The following is a 24,075-nucleotide window of genomic DNA, read 5'->3' on the forward strand; positions in this document are numbered from 1 at the left end:
GCATGCACATTAAACAGCGCATTCACGCACTGAACGGTACCCAAATCTTTTTGGGGTAGTCGGAGAGTATTTTCTTTAAAACAATATTTAGGTGAAGTAGCCGTCTGTAACATTATCTGTGGTTACTCATAGCAGCTTCCGAGATGAAATAACATGAGCGTATTGAAATATTTTCACTTACAGCATCAAGGCGTTTATTAGATTGTGTGCGCGCACACATCCCTGTGAGCTCGCCCTTGCTGAGAGAGAGAGGAGGAGGAGGAGAGAGAAATAAGCAGCAGTGCACGTGTGTGCTTCTTTGCTGTCCAAGTTGTAATTTGAGCTGCAAAAGACCATTGGAGTTGAATGAAAACCTACTCGCCTGACTCTCAATCAAGCCTCCATAGTGCTAAAAACCATCCATACTCATTCATCTTCTCCTTGGTTTGGTGGCTCAAGTTAAAGGACAAGCTTGAAAGCTGAGATTCCTACTGTGCTCGAGTCCACTGCTTTGTTCGTCGCCACTTTGCAAGCTGCCACCATCGCTCCAAGTTACCTTAAGCAAGGCTGATCAGGTTTATTGAGACTCACAGCAGCTTCGGCAAAGCAGCGTTGATGATATCTATTTTCGATCAAAGAAAATATATTTCCCGAAGCAGCAGACGATTTCACTAGTTCATAAAAAGTTTGCCCGTTCGCATTCGTAAATGCATCAGCCAGTCGCAGCGAAACGAAAGCATGGACAAGTTATGCAATGTTAAGGGTCCATGTTCAGTGCTGGCCCGCTCTGCAATGCTACAGCACAAGGCACGAAAGTGCTGCTAAGGTGGCAACCACCATTTGCAGCATCCTACACAAGCCACATGCTTCTTTGAAATTGTTCACTTCCTCCTTCTCTGAGAAGGCACTGGGTTCAGGGTAGTTGGTGTTGATCCATAACATTAGTAAGTGAACAATGCACGTATGTAAGACGAGCGAACCGCTTTTCCTGTGTCCTTCACTCGTGTTACGTACGTGCATTTAGCGCTTACAAAAGTTACAGATCGCTCTTCTTTGTTCATTTACACCTCCTCCTCCTTTCCGAGCTCATGAAGTATCAAGTCTCTACCTCTCCGACTCTTCACATAGGCCGCTCCCCCACCTGAATCTCCATTATGCATTTCTGCCTCTATGTAGCCCTACCTATTCTTGTACTTCAACACTTATTCAACCCGGCAAACTTCCATTAAAGAGACCCTGATACGGTTTTTTTAAGTTTTGTCAGCATTTGGGTTTGAGCATCATGAAACCATTCGCACCACAAAATTGATCGACACGCAGTGTACCGAGGCCGCTACATAAAATTATATCATTCCCTCCTTCTCGCCTATGCCTTACCGTCGCAACTCACGAGGCACGCTGGTGATCGCAGAGCTCTCACGAGTGCGCTCGCCGTTTTGAGCTTTTACCAGTCTAGACCTCCTAGATGGCGCACCGTCCGGTTGAATACAGTCTCGGAGGCCATCACGCAGTGCGCCTGGCAGCACGCACGCCGTCTGGCAGTAGAAACATTGACCACGAAGTAAGTGGTTGATATCTGCTGCGACAGGTGCTGCCACCTTACCAGTCGTTCTTACTTCTGCACATTCCACAGCCCATGACAGCCAATCAGATAAACAGCCATGTTGACGTGGCTGCTGATATGCTCTGAGCAGAGCATGTTGCTCTACGAATGGGCAGTTTAAAAGACATTCGGCCAAGTTGCAACAATCTTCACCGATTTCCAGCGATTGGCAGCTTTAAAGCGTAGTAATAAATTACACAGTTTATGCAGATTGGTCATATCGGTCTCTAAATAACAACTGAGACTTAAACTACCAGCCCAATGTGATTGTGGAAAATCACCAAAACCGTTCCAGGTTCCTTTTAACAAAATCCCAGTGTTTTATTGGTCAATAATATAAGTCATAGCAAGACAAACCATTACAAAGTGCCCAGCGATAGTTCATCGTCATCAACAATTACAGCATTTCAACCTACCAGATAGATTTTAACCTACCAGATATGAATTGGACCTCTCTTTCAACTACTAAACATAACCATATCATAGGAGAAGCAATGCTCGACGTTGCTTATACTTTTGATTTGTTACAAGTTGTTCACTATTTCACTAGGGTGCAGGGAAGTTCGAAGTCAGTACTTGATCTCTTTTTTGTTAGTGGATGTATTAAGTCTTCGGCCACCTGTGAAGTGGTTCCTGGTATTTATGACCACAGTGCTGTACTGTTGACCCTGGCAAATGGGTCTATGGCACGGAAACAAAAAACGTCATGTTTTCGAAATTTTTTGCGAGCTGACAATACATCAATTATAGATCTCCTCTCCCTCAACTTCGACTCGTTTTTAAACAGTACTGCTGATGTGCAAGGCCACTGGGACTCATTTAAAGAATTTTTGAATGAATGTATTGATCGCTTCGTTCCATGTGTTGTTAAAAAGAAGAAAGAAAGGAACCCCTGGATTTTTTAGGAGACGTTGCATTTCAAAAGGAAGTTAAAACGATTAAAAAAGCGTCGTAGTCTTGGAAATATCGCTGATATAAACGAAGAGATTTCCGAAATTGCAACTAAACTAAAACACCAAATCCATATTGACAAACAGCTGTATTATGGTGAATCATTACCAAACTTCATTAAAACGTGTCCTGAGAGATTTTGGCGGAGCATTAAGCCTACATCTACTGAATGTAATGTTTTCGTAGTTGATGGAGCTGATGTGCATGATAGCAAGGTTATTTCGAATGCCTTTAATCAACAATTCAAATCGGTTTTCACCATTGACAATAATGTTCTTCCCTCATTTGATGCAGATTATCCACCTATACCTGACGTTGTTATCAGTGAGCACGGCATTCTAAATATGCTACTTAAACTCAATGTTAAAAAGACACCCGGACCGGATAACGTTCCAAACGCATTTTTAAAGGGTTATGCCGAGTGGATCGCCAAATATCTGTATGTTTTATTTTCAAAATCACTACACGAAGGTCGAGTACCAGATGATTGGAGGGCCACCAGAGTCAACCCCCTTTATAAGTCGGGTAAAAAGCAACTTATCTCGAATTATCGTCCTATTTCATTAACGTCAACTACCTCTAAGCTTATAGAACACATAATACATACGCATATCTCTGAGTTTCTTAGTAAGCATAATATCTTAACAAAACACCAGCACGGATTCAGAAAAGGCTATTCAACCTGTACTCAACTTGTCGAAATGATTCACGATTTCGCAACTTCAATTAACAATGGGACACAAACTGACGCCATCTTTATGGACTTTTCAAAAGCGTTTGACAAAGTCTCACACAAGAAATTACTTTTTAATTTAGAGAAAACACTTAACAATCCGCGCCTAATAAAATGGATGGCAGACTACCTTATAAACCGTAAACAATTTGTTTTTTTTAATGAAATCTGTTCAGAAGATGCAACCGTTGACTCTGGCGTCGCACAGGGTACGGTTCTTGGACCCCTTTTGTTTTTAATATTTATCAATGATATTGCGAATGAAATTCCTGTAAAAATCAAGTTGTATGCAGATGATTGTGTCATATATTCTGAAATATCCAATGTAACCGATCAAATCATTCTGAATAGTGCATTTTATAACATTGTGAAGTGGTGTGATTTATGGCAGACGTCAATTAATTCGATAAAACAGTATTTATACGAATAACCCACAAGAAAAAACCCCTACTATTTAATTATACCACCGCAAGTTTCACCCTTTCTGAGGTAACTAACATTAAGTATCTTGGCCTTTGGATTACCAATGACCTTAGCTGGACTAAACATATTGACTCCGTAATTACAAACGCTAACAGAAAACTATTCTTCCTTCGAAGAGCTCTAAATCATTCTAATTCCACGGTGCGTAATCTAGCGTACTGGACTATCATTTGCCCAGTGTTAGAATATGGAGTGATTGTTTGGGACCCCTTCACTAAAGCTAACATAACTAAACTGGAAAACGTGCAGAAAAAGGCAGTCCGCTTTATCTTTAATAGCTTTGGACGCACCTCTATAACTGAACTCCTACATCGTGCCAATGAGCCTTCAGTTACCGAAAGAAATCATTTTTTACGAATACAATTTCTTTACCAAATAATAGAGGGCATTACAAGCTTGATGTTTCCAATATCATTTCCTTTTCTTCTGGGTATGCCACCCGCCAAAGGCATCAACTTAGTATAACCCCTTTCCGGTCCCGAAATAACTGCTTCAAATATACCTTTTTCCCTCGTACAGTAACTCAGTGGAATGGACTAACTAATAACCAAGTGATGGAGCCGTCCTTAAAGTTGTTTGCAGCAAATATGACGTGATTGTTCACATCATGCCATTCTATTTTTTGTTTGTTTGTTTGGTTTATGCATTCTTGAGTGCCAACATTGTGAAAAGTATATCTGTAACCACCCTGCTAAAATCTCTGTAATAGGGATTGCAGTATGTATAAATAAATAAATAGGTAAATAAATAAATAAATTAAAAAAATTCACACCTACACAGGAGCGTGATTTGCTTAACAGACACATAGTACGTACTTTGCGGTCACAATCGGCGCCCTGGGAGAGTTTACCACTACCATTATTCTACGATGTGCACAAATTTTCCATCCTTCACAGCATGGTTCACGTGTTCATGAAGAAATGAAGAAGGACAAGCAAATATGAATACCGTATGTATGTAAATGTGAATGCAGTATGTTCAGTAAATGTGAATACAGTATGTATACAAATGGGTGATGCTAATGCTATCACACTGTACTCGAGTATTCTCAGTGTTCTTGACAGTAATGCTATGAATGGCTTGTACTGCTGGCCCTAAAACAGCCATGTTGCCGTACCGACACAGTAGCATGCAAACTCTCATGTTACGTCAGTGCTATCAGTACATTACGTGATGGTTCCTTTGTTATTCATACACAGAGACACAACAACATTCGAGCGATGTCGCTGTCTCTTCAAAACAGGTTAATCTCTACGCGATTAGACTGCCTCGAAGTTATCTGAGGCACGATGTTAGAATCATGTCTTACATTCATGATGCAGGCTACCAATATACAATGAAACGTCAATACGTTTCCGAAAAAAAATGCGCATAATGAATGCAGGTTCTGAGAATACCTATGATCCAAATTGGTTTAATTTATTTTCACGATTGCGAGCATAGCAGCCGGGAAATCATTTCCCTGTCGCAGTGGTTTGTGGCTAAGGTACTCGGCTGTTGACCCGCAGGTCAGGGGATCGAATCCAGGCTGCGGCGGCTGCAATTTCGGTGGAGGTGAAAATGTGGCAAACCCGTGTGCTCAGATTTGCGTGCCCGTTAAAAAACCGCAGTTGGTCAAAATTTCCAGATCCTTCCACTACAGTGCCTGTCATAATCATATCGTGGTTTTGGGATGTTAAACCACACATCAATCTGCTGGGAAATTGTATTAAGTGAGAATGTATCAGCGAGGTTCTACTGTATAGGTCTACACAACTCCACGATCTTACATATTCAACGCAAAATCATGGTCGTCAATTCTCTCTAGATTCAAATTTTGAATTAAGAGACAGTGTGCGTCCAGACTGAGTTCAATTGGCAGCGGACGCACTAGGCGAATTTATTGACGTCAGTGCAACCATGACAGTAATACATACGGCGGTACTATACGACTCCGCAAACACATACCTAATCAACAAAAAGCTCCTAGTGGGTATGCACCAGAGAAATGGGGAAAAATTACCACTTACTACTGGTGCATAAAAAATTACACAGAAAAAAGGTGAATGAAAAAATTAATTAGCAAGGAAATAAATGTATGCCTAAATACATAACCTGCATGTTACACTTCCAGGCCACATAACTGAGGTGGAACTGCTTTAAAAGCATATGCTAAAATTTAAAAAATCTTAATAAATGTGTAAATATAAAAAGTAAGCTAACAAAATCTTTGTGCGACACAGCTTGGCTGGTCACCCACCTTGACAGAGTGGAATACCTCCAGCTTTTTCCAGAAATCTTCGCAACACCTCCTCCGCAAAAAACATGCACATATAGCCGGATTTATTCATTATAGTCCGCTTGGAAGATTATGCTGATTTCATTTACCTAAAGAGCCTCAACAACTGCCAACGACAGGTAATCAGCGTACAAGATTGACGACAAGTTTCTTCGGCTACATTGTACCAATTTCAAAATATCTACTACCTACAAGAATAATGAATTATCATCGTATTCATGCAATTCATTGATAAAATATTTTAGTTGATTGAGAGACGGCATCCTTCTTTGGAGACAAGGCGTACGTTTTTCAGTTTCTGTGCACTATTGGGAAGGAACAGACATCCAACACTGAGCTAACGATAATAAGCATTTTTGTTTTTTAAAGTTTTTTTGACCTGACATGTGCTTGAAATATTTTGCTACACACTTGATGATGACAGATGCATGTTTAACAAGACAGACATGGGCATGTCGGTGGGATATGGAAAATAATGTTTAACTTTTCTTCAAAGGCATGATGAAAGCAGGTAACCATCGCATAATAAATCAGTTGCCATGGTGTTCACGTAATGTAGCATGACTGCCTGCAATCTTGACAAAATTATTGATACTATATTAGCAGCTACTGTAGAACATCTGACAATTTATTGCAATACTTACACTTGCTTTAAACTTGGTCTACAATGACTTATTTCACGCATTCATAGAAAATCGATCATGATACGTACCTTAAATAATGAGGGGGGGGGGTGGAGGCTACCTGCACAAAAACGTCTTGTATGCAAGCTCCTCTTCAGGGCACGTGCACGCAACTACACGAATTGGAAACTGAGCTGTACACTCCTAAATATTTCACGCTTTTTTTAATGAACACAACTTCAAAACATCGGACATAATCGCTCAAATCTGACATGGTCCACAGAACTTCACTACAGCGCTACACACAACAGCACTCGTACGGCGTTGCGCATTATGAACGACAACAATGATGGGCAATAAATCTTGCCCATTCTTATCATTGCAGGAGCTGACGCTCGCAAGCGCTCAAAATTTGTGGATACTATTTGCTGCGATGAACAGCACACAGAGAACACACCCGACGCTAACACTTGTTGCGATGATTACAAACTTTTCACTTCGGCGTGCACTAAACGCATATCCTGCTTTAGAAAAGTGGAGGATTACATCACAGAAATCTTCGAAGTTCTTTGCGATTACACTTGAAAGATGGACGGTACAACCCAAGAAACATACGAAACGACGACAATCGCATCCGCAAACACACTTTCTACACTGTGCTCGTTTCTTCATTTCCGCTGTCGATCGCACGTGCTGACGGGGCAGTGAACACTGGCTGGCTACCAATATCTCCCCGAAGTCTCACGGCGCTTACGATGGTCACAACGATAAAATCAGCTGTTATTTTTCTATGACGCTGAAGTGACTCTTGAAAAGGGAAAAGAAGAGAAAAGTGACCCCGTTATTGTCTGCTTCAGTGAGCGACACCGCCACAGTAGCTCACGAGGGATGGGGGTGAGGAGAGATAAAAAGGATAGGAGTAAAAATGTAGGAAAGCCGAAGAAGGAAAAGAGAAGAAGAGACGTGAGGTGGTGAGCCAGAGCGAGCGACGACAAGATGAGGAGATAGAAGAGATAGGAAAGATGAAGCACGGTCACTGGAGTCCGAGGACGGGGCGCACCTGCGAGAGCTCCTTTCGGCGTCGGTGGATGGCGTAGAGCAAGTCCAGTAAATCAGAGCTGCACTGTCGTCGGAGGTGGAAGGTCGTCGACGGCAAGAGGTGATGTAGGGCGAGCCCAGTCGGCCAGAGCCACGATGACGCCGGAGGTCGCAAGCGCGCGGAGCGCGCGAGCGCGCGACCGGTCAGCCCGAAATCCAGCAAGCGAGACCATCGCCCGCTTCAGCAAGCGCTATGTTGCCAAGCGAGCCGACGGGGCGGCCATACAGGCCGTTTTTAGCAGTAGCCAATAAGGGGCGAGCCATGCGAGCCGGCTTGCGGCTTGCAGAAGTTGAGAGCCGCTCTGCTTGACGTCACAGAGACGGCCGCTCTCACCCATTTGTGCGGTGCGGATGTGCGGAGCGGGTGTGCGGCTAGCGCATGGAACGGTCCTAAGGGCCGCTCCATGTACAAGTCGCCCGGCCGCAACGCACGTGCCGGCACACCCGCCGCACTCAAGCGGGGCCCGAATGAGCGAATCGGTGACGCTCTTTCACTCTCCGATTGGGTGCGGCAAGTGCACCGGCGGCGCGTGCGTTGCTTCTGGAAGGCTAGCGCATGATACAGCCTTAACGCTCTTTCTCCGTCCGTACCGCGCGCCCACCGCAGATATTCGAGTGGTACCAAGTAGCTGATGCCCTCCCAGCAGTGAGCGGTGACATCTCTCTCCTTCGCGTGCCACGCGCTCACCGCGTGTCATCTCTCTCTTGCTTTATCCTCTCCACCACTCGGAAAGCTCGCGCCCATTTTTCACGTGGGCATCGCTTCACCCGTGCCACCTCTCTCTATCTCCATACAGAATATTTAACGCGCACACACGAGGACAGGGACAATAGAGACACAGGGACCAGTGCAGACTAACGATTGACCTTTAATCAATAAGGAAACAAATTATGCATATTTCCGCACCTCATGATCACTGCGCACGAGTGAAAATGGCATCGTATAAAAAATATATCAACCAATAAAAACTTCATATGCAGTGTAATGTCACGTGTTATTCATCAATTCATTTCTTTTTTCATTCAGCGATACTCAAGGATGACTCACACACGTGGCTTTGGGTCCAAAGATATGCCACGCTTCTACAATTTTTCTTGTTGTCTTGTTGTGGTTAGCATACACAACTTCAGTTTGTATGTTACCTTAGTGAATAAAAATTGGTAGATTCACGTACAGTGGGAATCGATGATATGCGAAGCACGAATAAAAAAGGTTGACATGTCATTTTATTATCAGCACAACGTTACGAGGCGGAGGTAAACGATGCCGTACATGACTTTCCTGTCATGATTATCATGTTTGCATGTGTCGTTTACCTTTACCTTCGTTTCACGATACGTGATACCAAATTCAGTACATGTGAAGTAAGCGAAACGGCCACGAGCATGTTATAAGCGTGGTATGTTGTCATCTTCTCACATGACACGCGTGTCAGTATTACCATGTTTGCGCCAGTCACATACCTTCGTCGTTCTTTGACGTCATGTAACACTAAATCGGGTATATGGGGAGCTAGTGCAATGGCCGTGAGCGTGTAGTGAAGGGCTCAATGTACTCCAGCGTAACGTTGATGGGCGCCCCTGCTAGGCACAGCGACGGACGCCAAGCACAACCGGAACGCCCAGTGTCCGTCGGCGCAGCCCGACGGCAACTGGTGCGTAATGCAACATGCCGCATTTTGAGCCGTTGTGTTAACCAGACAGCACTGCGTCTGCCTCTTTTCGTGACGCAGGGATGCTGGACGCGCTAAAACGCGCATGCGTCAAAGCAACATAGCACTGCGCGCGCCTCCGACTAAATGGTAGAACCGGTGCCTTGAGTGGCAACGCCCGCGTGACGCGACAAAACGAACGCCGGCGCACATGTGCGCCGGGCCAACGTCAAGGTGTACTGCCGCTTTGACTGTGGCATGCAGTCATGTTCTCACATGACACGCATCTCTTGATTATTATGTTTGCACCAGTCACATACCTTCGTCAATAATTGAAGTCAAGTAATACCGAATTTGGCATATGTGACGCTAGCAATGCGGCCGCGAGCGCATCATGAGTGTGGCGTGTAGTCATGTTGTTGTATAAAACTCATCTCATGTTTATCATGTTTCCACCAGTCTCGTACCTTCGTCATCCATTCACGTTCCATAATACCAAATTTCGTATAAGTGAAGATAGCGAAACGGCCGCCAGCACATCATGAGCGTGGAACGTAGTAAAGTTCTTACATGACACGCATGTCTTTTTTATGTTAGGGTCGGTCGCTTGTGTTTGCCACGCAATCATGTCATACCATACTAGTTTTGCAACATTTTATGTAAACGAAACCATCGCGACAGCAGCAAGACCATAAGATATCAATCATGACATTCGTGACATACATATCATGATTTTCATGACATAACTAGTCAAATATGCTCGCCATGTAGTGATGTTATGCCATACCAAGTTTGGTATCGATACCATTATCGAAACGGCCAGGAGAGCTAAAAGTAGTAGGTGGCTAGATAGATAGATAGATAGATAGATAGATAGATAGATAGATAGATAGATAGATAGATAGATAGATAGATAGATAGATAGATAGATAGATAGATAGATACGCTCAAAGTCACTGAAGTTTGCGTAGAAATGCTCTGCATTTGATACTGCTGCACTGAGGACTACTGTAATACTGAGTAAGCCCGATGCTCTTAATCTGTTGCAGTGAGACCACCTGTACGGTTTCCAAACACTTCTACAGTTACGTGTTCCAAGTCAAACAAACGAGCATTGTAAGTCACACTTCTCGCTTCACTCTATTATTGCGCTCTGTACAGCAGTGGTGATAATGCGATCTCATATTTCTCTTTCTGCAGGCTCAAACCATCCTCTGCACCATAGGTGAGATATATAACACTTCATTGAACTTTCCGTGCTTAATGTATAATTGAAAAAAAGGGGCTTTTTCCTTACTACACTTCCTATAGCGAAATGGAGGTGCAGCGGCATTCGGGTATCGGTGGCGTTGAGCACTTTCTAGAGCAGTTCTTTTTGGCAGACGAAGCCGTTATATTGTTCGTGGTGCATTTCGCAGAGAAACGGACGGGAAAGCAAAAAAAGTTAAGCGTAAACAGGCGCTGACCGTCATCTCAGGCTTTATTTCAAGAAGCGAGCCATATATAAAGAACAAGAACAGAGGAAAGGGTCAAGGAAAAAAGGCTAAGCGGACGCAACTGCACAAAAACATGTTTATCCTTCTTTTGTGTTCCCGTCCATTTATTAGACATTACACCATAGGCTAGTGCCTCCTTAACTTGCCGCTATACATATATTCTGCACTTACGCAGATTGTGTTCCAAGTGCGCCACCACGTAAAGTTTACCAAGTGTGTCTTGGAAGTGCTGCATTTGTGAACATGCAAGAGCGCTGCACTTCCTGGAGAGGATTTAATGGAGAGTACAAAAACCGGATCCACGCCCTGCGTTGCACTTGGCGTCACGTACTATTCCCCATTTCAGTTTTCCTGCGCCACCGAGTGTTTTTCGGGGAGCTTTCTGTTAGTAACGGGGCAGCCGGTGTCGCGGAAATTAAATCATCCACGATAAAAAAGCTTGTCGCGATATTCACGCTTCAAAGAATTGAGTGATATGTAAGGTTTAACAGCCCAAAACCACCATATGATTATGAGAGACGCCGCAGTGGAGGGCTCCAGAAATTTCACCCACCTGGGGTTTTTAACGTGCTCCAGAATCTGAGCACACGGGCCTACAAAATTCTCGCCTCCATCGGAAATGCAGCCACCGCAGCGGGATTCAATCCCGCGAATTGCAGCTCAGCAGCCGAGTACCTTAGCCACTAGACCACCGGGGCGGGGCCCGCTTTGGAGAAGGCGATAGCGTCGAGGTATCAGGAGAAAACGCGGATTAGTGGCGATCTTTTGTTCGTCCTGTAAGGTATATCGCCACCATAGAATTGCCACCAATATTTACTGGAATAAACTCTTGCGCTGCAATCATTCAGCCAGCCAGGGAACGACGGGTAAACTGATTTGCCGAATATTCGTGCTTGTGGCTTAGGGAGCACTTCGCACGTTGTTTATTCTTGTGTTGTGGCACCTTCCTCTGGATAAAAGAAAGCATCTGTTATGTTTTGCCGCTCATAAGTTGATCGTGCGGATAAAACAGCACCAGAAGCTACGTTATTCAAAGCTCCTTTCTCAGATCTCTCTCGGCAAGGTCGCAAATTGCTTCATTTGAGCATGGGACGACAGCGCGGGAAGCTACGTTATACAAAGCTTCTTTCTCGACTCTCTCTCGGTATGCCCATGTAACTATACACCACTTATCCTCTGGAATGCAAACTACCTCCGTCCCCTCCGCTGCCGGGGACAAACGCACAATGTGAAACGAACCCGCTCTGCCAACCGGCTTGGAATGTTTGTGGTTTAGAGACAAGTCGCCCCTGCCTGGGGCAAACGCACAATGGGATTAAGCGACCCCGTCCTGCCTCCACTGCCGGGCGTGAGCTCAGTGGGAGTAGGCGACACGCTCTGTTCTGGTGATCGGCTCAAATTCGCAGCGATGCACGACCCGAGCACAAGGTAAGCGGAGAAAGTCAAAGGCCGCTTGCTACCTGCGGGGGCAATCACGTTCCGCGCGCAATCATTCAATTTCCGGCTTTAGAGGTTCGTCTCGGCTCGCTGGGTGTGGGAAAGGGCATGAATGTACCGGGTCTACAATGCCGATATCTCCCGAGCGTTAGAATTCCTGAGCGCGTGGGAGGTGGAGAGAGAGAGACATGATGGGAGAGTACCAAAACGCCTGTTTAAACTGTAGAAGCGCTGCTGTCGCGAGTAATGTCAGCCTAGTAGGGAGTGACTTAATCTGAGTGGAAACAAATTGGATGAGAGAATGTTGAGGCGGACCAGCAGTGGCCCCCTCCCCTTTTTCTTTGTTACCGCAAGATGCTTAAGACTGGGGGGAATCCGTTTCTCTTCAGTCGAGGCTGCAATCACTTAACTGATAGATCAGTACGACTCCGTGCGATGCAACTTTTGTCTGGGCCGTAACCACTTGGTGGTCGAACAGTGAGACTAAGTACGTTGTATGTAGTAACAGTGTTCTGAATCTAGCTTAAGAAAAGTTAAGTAGAAGAGTAAGACGCTGTTGATGTCTGTGTTATCATGAGTGTGCTTCGGCAAGATGTACATATGACTGTAAATATTTCGCTGTAATATACCTTCAAGTTTTCATTACCTCCAAACCTGCCTCCTGCTTCATCGACGCCGATCATCTCCTTGACGGGACTTCAATCCACATCAAGGAGAGCAATGAACAAGAAGGAAAACTTAACTGCATCGTTGCGAAAATTGTGAGCCTATTTGTATTTGTGAGCCTGAAAATTCAAGGTGGTGAAGTGTGAATGATGAACATTTGTTGAACCTCTTGTGACCTCGAAGCAGATGCAGGTTGCTTGGAACCAAACGAAGCCTTGAGTAAGAAGCTTAGACGAAGCCGTGTACTACCTGTCATTCCCATGCTGCCTGAAGTGCTGTTCGGTGCTGCTCCTATAGACACTTGGTTCCCTCTTGTGCATTGATAAAATGCTTTGGTATCGCAGCCTGGAGCTCCCACGCTCGCGCTCGCTCTCTGAAGCACTGCGCGCGGATAGTTTGCTCGTTTATTCTCTAGGGTCGCGTAAAACAAATAAAATATCTCGTAACAGCTGTGCCCTAAAGCACTCAGTAACCCCGAGAAGTATCAAGGTATTGAAGAATCATCGCGGACACACAGTTTCCTTTCACATCCTTCTGTGCTATTTTTACGCGCTCGCCTCTTAGTGATCTCAGACTGACATAAGAGTAAACTTTTACTACGGTTTTATCACTTTTAGGAACATTAGAACGAGAATACATTTTACGAAAATAAAAGTGTTAATTGATCGATTGATTGATGAATTGTCTGACTTATTTATTGATATGTGGGGTGTAAAGTCCCACAAGCACCATGTGATAAGAGATGCCATGGGGGAGGGCTTCGGAAACTTCTACTACCTGGGGTCCTTTCACGCACACCCAAATCTGGGTTCACAGGCCTACAGCCTTTTCGCCTCCATCAAAAATGCAGCCGCCCAAGCCGAGGTCCGAAAATATAAAGTAAAAAACTGTTCATGAGGCATATTAGCATGAGCGTCAACTGCAAAGTTCTTGCGCGATCACTCATATTAAGTGGATAAACAACGCTGTGTTTGCATTCTTTTTTTTTCAGCTGAAGGATTTACGAGAACAAGCTGGTCTGTTTGAAGTACGAAAAAGAAATGCTTCAACTAGATGATCAAGGACGCAAAACACGAATAACAGCTATGACCATAAGGAAAAAATCTCCTTCAAATTTGTGTTTTTCATGGGTGGCTTCGACAGAAAAAATTTTGTCTGTCTGTACATTTGTTTTTTTTTTGTCCGCCCTATCTATACTCCAAACGGCACTAACCGACCGACCCCATCCGCAGCGCCCATCAATATTGCTCAAGGTTTAGCGTTCATTGTCGTGCGATTGGCAATTAAAAAAGCAAATATTGCACATATCTATAACAACACGTTAGTGCTCTGTATGTCTAACTTTATACAGAAGAAGTACACACAAGTAACTCTAAAGACTAGCGTTTATCGCGCTGCGCTCACAGTGCAACGCGATGCTCAAGAAAGTGTCTCCGACGCTTTGGTACGACGACACCGTGGTGGCACCTGCCCGTCGCTTTGAATTGTACACCTCATCACCTCGAAAACTGGCGCGCATCTTTCTCGGTGGTCACGCACGCCTTTGTTTTCGAAGATAAATGGCAGATGGCACTCGTAACTAACATGCGTACATCCGCTTGCTGACCTCCGCTACGCGCTCGAGGCACTCTAACGCAGCACCTTCAGAATACCATTTACCGATTTTCTTGCGCAGAACATCAAATAAACGTTTTGTTCACTCTCTTCAGACGCAAGACTATCGTCTTTCAACGGCATTTACAGTGTAACATGTAGATTCAGGCCAATTTTTACGATATCATATTCTAGTATCAAGTATAATTTTATTCTAACAGTGAATGCGCTAGTTACAGTTTAATCATTCACAAAAAAAAGGGGGGGGGGGGCAAGTCACACGCGTATCGGAGGTCAGCGCTAGGTCAAAATAGAGAAGACAACGTTCGAAAATTACGAAGTAATACCAGTGATGCCTCAGATCATAGCAGAAAGATCCTGCTCATTTATTCTAAACCCATTCACACCTTAGGTAATTACAAGACACTCGTTTATTGTGGGTATCTGGCCCCACAGGTGTAATCTCTATCTTTATTCGGTGAGCTCGCAGTGTCATCCGACAATAGCTAGTGATGTGTATAGAACCTATTTCATGTTTGCAAATAGGGGTAGGCGCCGTCGACATACTGAGGTGCTTGTAACGATGTCATGGTGCGTAGGGTACGCCCAGCCCAAAGCTCCCTACCACTCTCTTTGATCACGTGACAACAAGTACAGCAGCTTCTAAGCTGCCTTCGAGCACAGTGCGTTCGAGAAACCGCCCGCGTTCATGTGGGTGTTCAACTAAATGAAAGCTGCCATCATGCTGCATTTGCGGGAGTTCCTGTTATAGCGTTGGCATTGGCGTGTTTTATGTGTGTGTGTTTCTTTATGATTTTGTGCGCTGCTTCATCAAAGGACCATGGCTTACCAGCTAGCCCGTATGTACATGTGCTCAACCACCTTTACCTTGAGCTTCTCAACTATTTTTGAAGAGAACAATCTGTCACAATGAAATGATGTGACATTATACGCTGTCCCTGTATTGCACCACGTTTTTCGAGTAAGACGGTAAGTCGGGCCAGTTGGTTAGGATCCATCGTGAACTTTCTTACAGCGCAACACCAGAAAAAATACAGGACAGGGAAGGAGTAGAACAGAAAGAAAAGACGGCGAAAAGCGCCGTCTTTTCTTTCTGTTCTACTCCTTCCCTGTCCTGTATTTTTTCTGGTGTTTCGCTGTAAGAAAGTTCACGATGGACGTTCTTCGAGCCTGCGCCCAAGGTTGCCTGCGCCTGTGTCATTGGTGGCTTGTCCCAGCGAGCGGATACCCCCCCCCCCCCCCCCCCCCCAATGCACTGCGCCAGGCGCACTTACAAGGCTCTCGGAAGCTGCGCGCTCATTGGTTCGTGCGTGATGTTGTCAGCAAACTTGGCTGCGCCCAGGACAATGCTGCAGGGGTTCATGTGTCGGGCGGGAGCACAGCTGTTGAAGACGCCGCGACGAAAGCGAGAACAAAGTTGACGCTCGCACGCGTACTGGCAAACCGGCTACGATTTACAACGATCGCCGAAAGCATCGAAGTCGGTGCAGATATGCAATGAAAATGGATAATGACGGTTTGAAGAGTTCATGTGCGGACTATATAACAATAATAGTAACTCAATAAGCATTTGTTGAAACTCGAAGAGCCGGTTTCGAAGCACTTGAGGGCCTACGTCGCGCACGTCACTCGATCGCTCTGGTTGCACTCACTCTGGCATATCTTAGGCTACTCGTATTTAATGCAACCGCTACTGATCCTGATAGCAATGCGAAACGAGAAGCACGAATATCTGCAGCAGCTTCTTGACAGACCTGAAAACGTATGTCTACGTAGTGTCACTCTATCAACACGCCAAGCAATTCCGTTCACATGAGGAGCGAGAGGCCGCGCTTTCATTAGAAGAGAAGGACGCGAGTGACAGCGTATTCCCTCTAGGTCAAATACACTTCAAAATCTACTGTATGTCGTGCATGTAAAAAACCCGCCCCAAGCCAGCGTTTTTTTTTTTGCTCCCTTCACCGCGATGGATGTCTGTAAGATGGTGTCTGTAGACCGGTGAAGAGTTGACAGCGTGAACACTGTCGTACTACAGACGCGCGCAAGCAAGTGGTTTGCGAGTAGTAAATTTCAAAAGCGAATTCAATAAGAATCCAATTACTGTGTAACCATATAAAACACCTAAATGAACCTAATACTCTTGTGATAGTTATAAAATAGAAAGGAAACATTTTTAAAAATAATCCTAGAACTCCATAACAGTGTATTTGAAATAAATATTCACGAGCTGTCACCAAATAATACTACAATTATGAAAAGTGTGATAAGCTTGTATACAGCAGCGACCAGAGCCTTCGAAATATTTTTTAACTGTATGTCAAAGTACCGCAGCAACTCCATTATTCAAGTAGAAACTCTGTTACCAGCTATTAAGTAAAATTTCAGCATAACATCTAAACAATTTTGAACCAAACACCATGCATTCAGCTAAAGATTTATCGGAACAGGCAAAATTATCACAACATATACCCTGGCACAGAGAGCATGTAGAATTCAAGTGTTTAAAGCTGTATCTGTAAGAACAATTTACGTGAACAAAAGACTTACTGCCATGCGTTTTTATTCGTGAAGCTAAATGCAGTCATAACCCCTAAATTCAATGATAAAAACAGGAAATAATTAATGCGATGCAGTTTCACCAGAGTAAAAACAGGGTGAAAGTGCAGTTTGCAGCCAAAATGCTTTACCTGGTAATGGTTATAGAATCAATAGTGCTGCCAATACTTGGACCCCGCACCTCCACCAAATCGTTAAGGCGTTTATTACCCGGCAACGAGCGAGAATATACTATGGCGACAGTCACAGCCAAGCACGGGCTCTCAGCGCGAGCGGCGTCCTTATTGGGTAGCCCCACTAGGAGGTACTCAAGAGTTCGACCCATTTCAGAGTTCGGAGGCTTCGCTACAATTGTGATATTTCATGGATTACAAAAAAATAGACCTTCACCTGATCCCAAGTTTTGCTGCTTGAGGGTTGTACCTTAGGAGCCAATGATTTTTTAAATATTTGGTATTTCGTGTATGTACAATTAAATTTCACTAGCGAATGCTGTTTTTTTCCGTTATTTAAATATTTGCACACCCCTAGTAGTGTTATCACTAACAATGACCCACCATCTTTTTGTGTGAATGTGATTGGGCATCTGTGAACATCACGAGTGCTTTTTGTTTTTTGTGCTGTATCCCATCTCTCATGGAACACACCCTTGCACATGCCTCAAGGTACGTAAATGGAAAAAAAAACGCACCTGGCTACAAGTGATGCCAACTCGTGACATGCAAGTAAAAACATAAGTGTATTTTGGTGAAAGCTGCCCTTAATCTTGCCGTTCATTAGCAAGAAGGATCAGTTTATTGCACATCTTTTTTACTCTTAGCCTACATCAGTTAACAAAGCATAAGCCTGTTCATAAGAACTTACTTCTTTATTATTGCATTATTTGTGCAATAATGGTAAGACCAAAAGGTCAGACAGCACAAATACCTCTGCTGAGATATGAACAAAGTTATCTAAGCAAACTAAAAAACGTACATTTTAATATTCAGCACATGCCAGACAGAAAATTCAGTGAGTGCCAATGCATTGGCAAAACTCTTGCCTAAATCACGAGTGGCAACCTGGATAAATTATTATTGGTAATATCAATAAAATGTATTTTCTGGGAAGCTTTGGAAGCATTCATTTTTTGGCTAAAGTTGAGTCAAATGCTTATATACTCTGGGCACTTTGTTGCAAAAGAATAATAAAAACAAATGTAAAACCTCACATCAACAATTCAATGTTGTCCTGAATTAAAAAAAGAAAAAGCCATATGTTATTTGTTTTTGCCAGAGAATTCTGGATAAGAGAAGATTAATTAAGGCTGTCATAGGATGTGTTGAAAATTAAAAAAATTACTTGCCACTGCGAATTGCTTGGGGAATGTGAAGTTCTCATATATTGTTATAAAATGAGGCGTTTTAGAGTGGCACTCTTCTATAAAACAGGAGAGCGGTCACGACACGTCAAGTGGTAATGGCGGAACCAGTCTGAGTACTCAGCCAACCAAACGTCGTTGATTGATTGATATGTGGGGTTCGACACCCCAAAACCATCATATGATTATGAGAGACGCCGTAGTGGAGGGCTCCGGAAATTTCTACCTCCTGGGGTTCTTTAACGTGCACCCAAATCTGAGTACACGGGCCTACAACATTTCCGCCTCCAACCAAACGTCGTCTTCTTCAACGACTGAGTCATACCCCCTGCCTTTTTGAGTAGCACTCAGCTTCTTCACTACATCTTCCTCCCCTCTGGAAAAGAGTCATCCTGGCGACTCATGGGCAGGAGACAATAGAGGGATCATATTACGGTTTTAGGCGGTCTATGTGGACGGTCTTACGTCCACGGCGTCGTTGATCATGGGGCTGCTCTAGCGGCTCGACGATGTAATTGAAGGTTGAAGTTTGCTTAACCTTACGGTAAGGGCCGTCATACTTGTACGTCAGTTTCGTTGAGAGACCAGGGCTGGTTGAAGGGATGCGAAGTCAGACAAGATCATTCGATGCATACGAAGCCGGAAGCGTCGGGCTATCACGGTGATGTTTATAGCGTTGCTGTCAGCACTTCTGAGGGAAGCTGACGACACTCTTCCGCGTATTTAGAAGCTGTGACACCGTCGATGACTCAGCAACATCCGGGTGCTACGACAGGATAGTGTCTAGCGTGCAAGAGGACTCGCGACCAAAAAGGAGGAAACATGCAGAGAAACCAGTGGTTGTCTGGACAGTAGTATTATGCACGTATCTTACAGAAATAAGAATACTGTCCAGTTGGAGTGATCGGTCTGAACGTACATTGATGGCATATCTCCTAATGTACGGTTGAATCGTTTTGTAATGCCATTAGTTTGAGGATGATACGCAGTGGTGGTGCGATGAATGACTTGGCATTCGTTGAGAAGTGATTTACGGCGTCCGACAAAAACACGCCCTCGGCCACTCAGGAGTCCGCGTAGTGCACCGTGACGTAAAATGATCAGATGCAATATGAAACGACCCACGTCACTGGCTGACGCAGAAAAAAGTGGTGATGTTTCTGCGTAGCGCGTAAGGTGATCGATAGCGACGATTACCCAGCGATTGCCAGCCGGTGTAATTGGAAGAGGTCCATACAGATCAATACAAACACGGTAAAACGGTCGGGCAGGACAAGATAGGGGTTGTAGTGGAGCTGGAGAACTTGGAGTGGTATTCTTCCGGCGTTGGCAAGCGAGACAAGAACGTACGTAGCGACGAACGAAGCGATACATTCATCGCCAGTAGTAGCGGTGGGACAGGCGGGTGTAGGTTTTTAACACTCCAGCAGGGGCGCATTGTGGGTCGGCGTGAAAAGAGGCGCATATGTCTGAGCGGAGATGACTGGGAATGACTAGGAGCCATTGGCGTCCTTCGGAGAGATAATTCCGTCTGTATAGCAAACCATCTCTGATAACCATCTCTGATAGTGCTGTGTTTGACGGCGCTGTTGTAATCCCAGCTCTGATGACCCGTGTTGCTGGGGATCCCACCGCTGCCACCAAGTTGTCGTGATCCCACCGCTGCCACCAGTTGTCGTGATCCCACCGCTGCCACCAAGTTGTCGTGATCCCACCGCTGCCACCAGTTGTGGTAATCCCAGCTCTGATGACCCGTGTTGCTGGGGATCCCACCGCTGCCACCAGTTGTCGTGATCCCACCGCTGCCACCAGTTGTCGTGATCCCACCGCTGATCACCAGTTGTTGTGATCCCGGGCTGCTGTGGTAGCGTGGTGTAGCTTCGGGTTGAGGAAACGACCGCTTACAAGATGGGGATACGAAAAACAAACAAGGTTTATGGCACTATTTACAAATATTTACAGCATAGAAAAACTTCACAAACCACGAGCGTGGTGGTTAAACCGTTACACAGTTCAGAGCCTTCACAAACTACGAACGTGGTGGTTGAACCTTTACTTGGTTCAGAGCGACGTCCTGCAGTCTGCGGCGCCGTTATAAGCCCTGTCGGGCTCCTCCTTCTTCAGTGGAACACCAATCACACACACACACAACATGTGGGGGGTACGAGCATGCACGGCGCACGTGAACATCCAATTTCGAGTCAAGATCACTGCACTTAAAGGTGGCGCCAGAGAGGCTCTTGCTCGTCGTGTATGTTGCTGGTCGAGGGGTCCCAAGCTTCGGACAGCAGACATCAAACGGTCCGCCAATCTGTCCGCTCAATTAGCAGGGCACTTTGTGGCGGCGGTCGCCGTTTCTTCAAAGGAATACGCTGTCTTTGTTGTCCCCTCTGGAACGGCTTACAGCTTTGTGGCGACATGACGTCTCATCCGCCGGCTAGCAGGGACAATACCTGGCGGGCATAGGCATTCGGCGAGTCGGCTACTTGTTTGAGGATTAAAAGAGCGCCGCTCCCCCGTCATCTCTGGACGCTGGTTCCGAGAAAACTGGGTTCTAGGCGTGGGAACGCTGCCCGGCCACGCTTCTCAGCGACAGCATGGCTCCTACTGATGCCGGTCATAACAGCGCATACCTCTAGGGATATTTTGCGAGGGAGCTCGACTCATCAAGTTGATAAGTGAAGTGATCCAAGGATCTTTTCGTTGCTCCTGTAGCATGTTGCTGACACTAAGTGCTGATACGTCGGGGGCAGGCGAAGACGGCGACTTGTCACTACATCGTAGAGGTGATCGGGACAAAGCGTCGGCGTCGGAATGTTTTCAGCCAGATCGGTAAACGACGTGAATGTCGTACTTTTGTAGCCGAAGCGCCCAACGGGCGAGCCGGCTGGTGGATCTTTAACGAGGAGAGCCAACATAATGCGTGATGATCTGTAACCACGCTGAATGGGCGCCCGTAAAGATAGGGTTGAAACTTGCCTAAGGCCCATATAATAGCTAGACACTCTTTTTCGGTGACTGAATAGTTGGCTTCTGCTTTTGTGAGTGCACGGCTGGCGTAAGAGATGACGTATTCATCAAATCCAGGTTTACGCTGGGTGAGCACAGCACCGAGGCCAACTCCTCTAGCATCCGTGTGTATTTCCGTCGGGGCAAGAGGATCAAAATGTCGCAGTATAAAAGGTGACGTAAGAAGGTGCCGGAGTGTGGCAAATGCATCATCACAAGCTGACGACCAACTAGAAAGGTCGTTGTTCCGGCAAGAAGGTCAGTCAAGGGCGATATGATGGACGCGAAGTTGCGAATAAAACGACTAAAATATGAACATAAACCGAGGAAGCTGCCAAGTTCTCCTAAAGTCTTCGGCTTAGGAAACTCAGCAACGGCACGGAGTTTCGTCAGATCCGGAAGAATGCCATCTCTAGTTACAACATAGCCCGAAATTAGGAGTTTTCGAGCGCCAAAGCAGCACTTCTTAAACTTGAGCTGTAGACCGGCGGAGGTGAGGCAAGCATAAGCACTGTCTTGAGCCACTGCGTTGAAAAGTCGCTTGAAAATATCACGACATCGTCTAAATAACACAGACATGTCTGCCATTTCAGGCCACGGAGGATGTTGTCGATCATGCGCTCGAAAGTGGCAGGCGCATTGCAGAGCCCGAATGGCATGACGTTAAATTTGTATAAGCCATCAGGGGTAACAAAAGCCATCTTGGGGCGATCAGCCTCAGCCATGGGCACCTGTCAATAACCTGAACGCGGATCTAGTGATGAGAAGAACTCCGCGCCTTGTAAGCAGTCAAGGGCATCGTCTATGCGAGGTAGCGGGTAAACATCTGCGCGCGTGATCCTATTGAACCGGCGGTAGCCGAAGGAGAATCTTATTGAGCCATTCTTTTTCTAGAACAAGTGGGGATGCCCACGGGCTGTTAGAGGGCTCAATAACACCTCGGTTCAACATGCCGCAAACTTGTTCCGCGATTATGCGACGCTCAGATGCCGATACCCGGTACGGACGGTGACGTAAAGGAGCGTGAAGGCCAGTGTCGATTTCGTGAGATCCTGTGGAAGCATGGCCCAAGGTCAGTTGCTGGTTGTCGAAGCTAGCGCGGAAGTGCTCGAGGAGGGCGATGACGTCGGTGCGCTGCTGGGCCGTTAGGTTGGTGTCGATGCAGCGCGAAATTGCGTCGGTGATTGATGGGGAAGAGGATGACGCGCAGCAATCAACAGCGTCAATAGGTAGCGTAGTCGAGTGGTCAGGAACTACACGTGCACTCGAGAGATCAATCTCATCGGCAAAGCCCAAGCACTCTCCGCACAGTAACTTGGAAGGTGAGAGAAACAGATTTGAAACATAAATTGCACTTGATGCATCGTGAACATTCAGAACGGCGAATAGAATCAGGAAGCACTTGTGGCGAACAGCGGTTTCAGAAGGCGTAAAAAGAACAGTTGAGCCACTAGAGACGTCACAGGAAAGGGGCACTAGGGCGGATGAGAACGGGAGTATCGAAGTGTCGGCGGCAACGAAAACTTTTGCAGGTGAAAGGTCGAGTCGAGTGAAGCAGCGTCGCATAACGGTGCGAACTCTACTTCAGCGCGAGCACAGTCGATGACGGAATGATGAGTGCAGAGAAAGTCCCAGCCTAATATAATGTCATGGGAACACCGCGAGAGCACTACACACTCGACGACATAAATATTTTCAGCAATAGCGACACGTGCTGTGCATGCAGCAAAAGGGTGAATTCGTTGCTCGCTTGCAGTGCTCAAAACGAAGTCGTGAAGAGGCATTGCGACTTTTTTTAGTCAACGGCAAAGTTTTTCAGTCATTACAGACACTGCGGTGCCAGTAACGACCAATTCAAAAACAGCTATACCTTCAACGGAGACAACAATGACTTTGGACGGCAAAAAACAAGGTCTTGTGGAGTTCGAAAGATCCGCAGTTCTTGCCCCCGGAACTGCGGCTCCTAGTTTTCCTCAGGGGCAGGGCGAGGTCGACGTAGCATAGGGGAAAGAGAACGGCGTTGAGGTGAAGCGAACCGGTGTCTGTTGAAGTTCCGGCGAGGTGAAAATGTGTCCATGGTTGCAGTCCCGCCAGATACAGCAGGCTCAGGTCGTTGTGGAAAATCATAATTGCTGGGCCTAACGTCGTCACGCAGGAAAAACTTACGCCGTCGACAAAATCGTGCCACGTGACCCGCAATTCCACAGGCGAAGCATATGGGGTGGTTGTCTTGAGTGCGCCAAGGGTTCTGAAAGTGCGGAGGTGGTGGTCGGGAGAAAGGACGGGCAGCCTGGTACATAGGCTCAGTCGGTACGACAAAGAGGCGCGTGGACGTAGGCGTGCGCGGCAAAGAAACGTGGCCGTTCGCTACAGGTGGACGTCGGGTTCCGTTCAGTGCTTCGGCATAGGTGAATGGAGCAGCCACAAGTGGTGCGTGAGCTGCTGGTAGCGCCTCGGACACTTGCTCCTGGCTACTCGCTGTATTGATGGCGCTATAGTAGATGGGGCACCTTCAGAGTTTTAAGGCACGAGGGACA

The 24,075-nt window shown here is 45.8% G+C and overlaps 1 protein-coding gene across 3 annotated transcripts in view; it reads left to right on the top strand.

The window, feature by feature from the left end:
* Positions 1-14,318, top strand: part of LOC119164555 (uncharacterized) — a 182,035-nt gene extending 167,717 nt beyond the window's left edge. For 2 of the 3 annotated variants that reach the window (XM_037416769.2, XM_075872609.1), the window contains exons 17-19: positions 10,450-10,516; positions 10,601-10,625; positions 13,991-14,318. In XM_037416769.2, coding sequence (XP_037272666.2) covers positions 10,450-10,516; positions 10,601-10,625; positions 13,991-14,025 — 127 coding nt within the window. In that variant the 3' untranslated portion in view covers positions 14,026-14,318. Of the gene's footprint in view, positions 1-10,449; positions 10,517-10,600; positions 10,626-13,046; positions 13,276-13,990 lie in introns of those variants that run through there. The other variant, XM_075872610.1, reaches the window with a different exon arrangement.
* Positions 14,319-24,075: the final 9,757 nt, after the last annotated feature.

This window comes from Rhipicephalus microplus, chromosome 8 (genome assembly GCF_043290135.1).
Source record: "Rhipicephalus microplus isolate Deutch F79 chromosome 8, USDA_Rmic, whole genome shotgun sequence".
Taxonomy (NCBI): domain Eukaryota; kingdom Metazoa; phylum Arthropoda; class Arachnida; order Ixodida; family Ixodidae; genus Rhipicephalus; species Rhipicephalus microplus.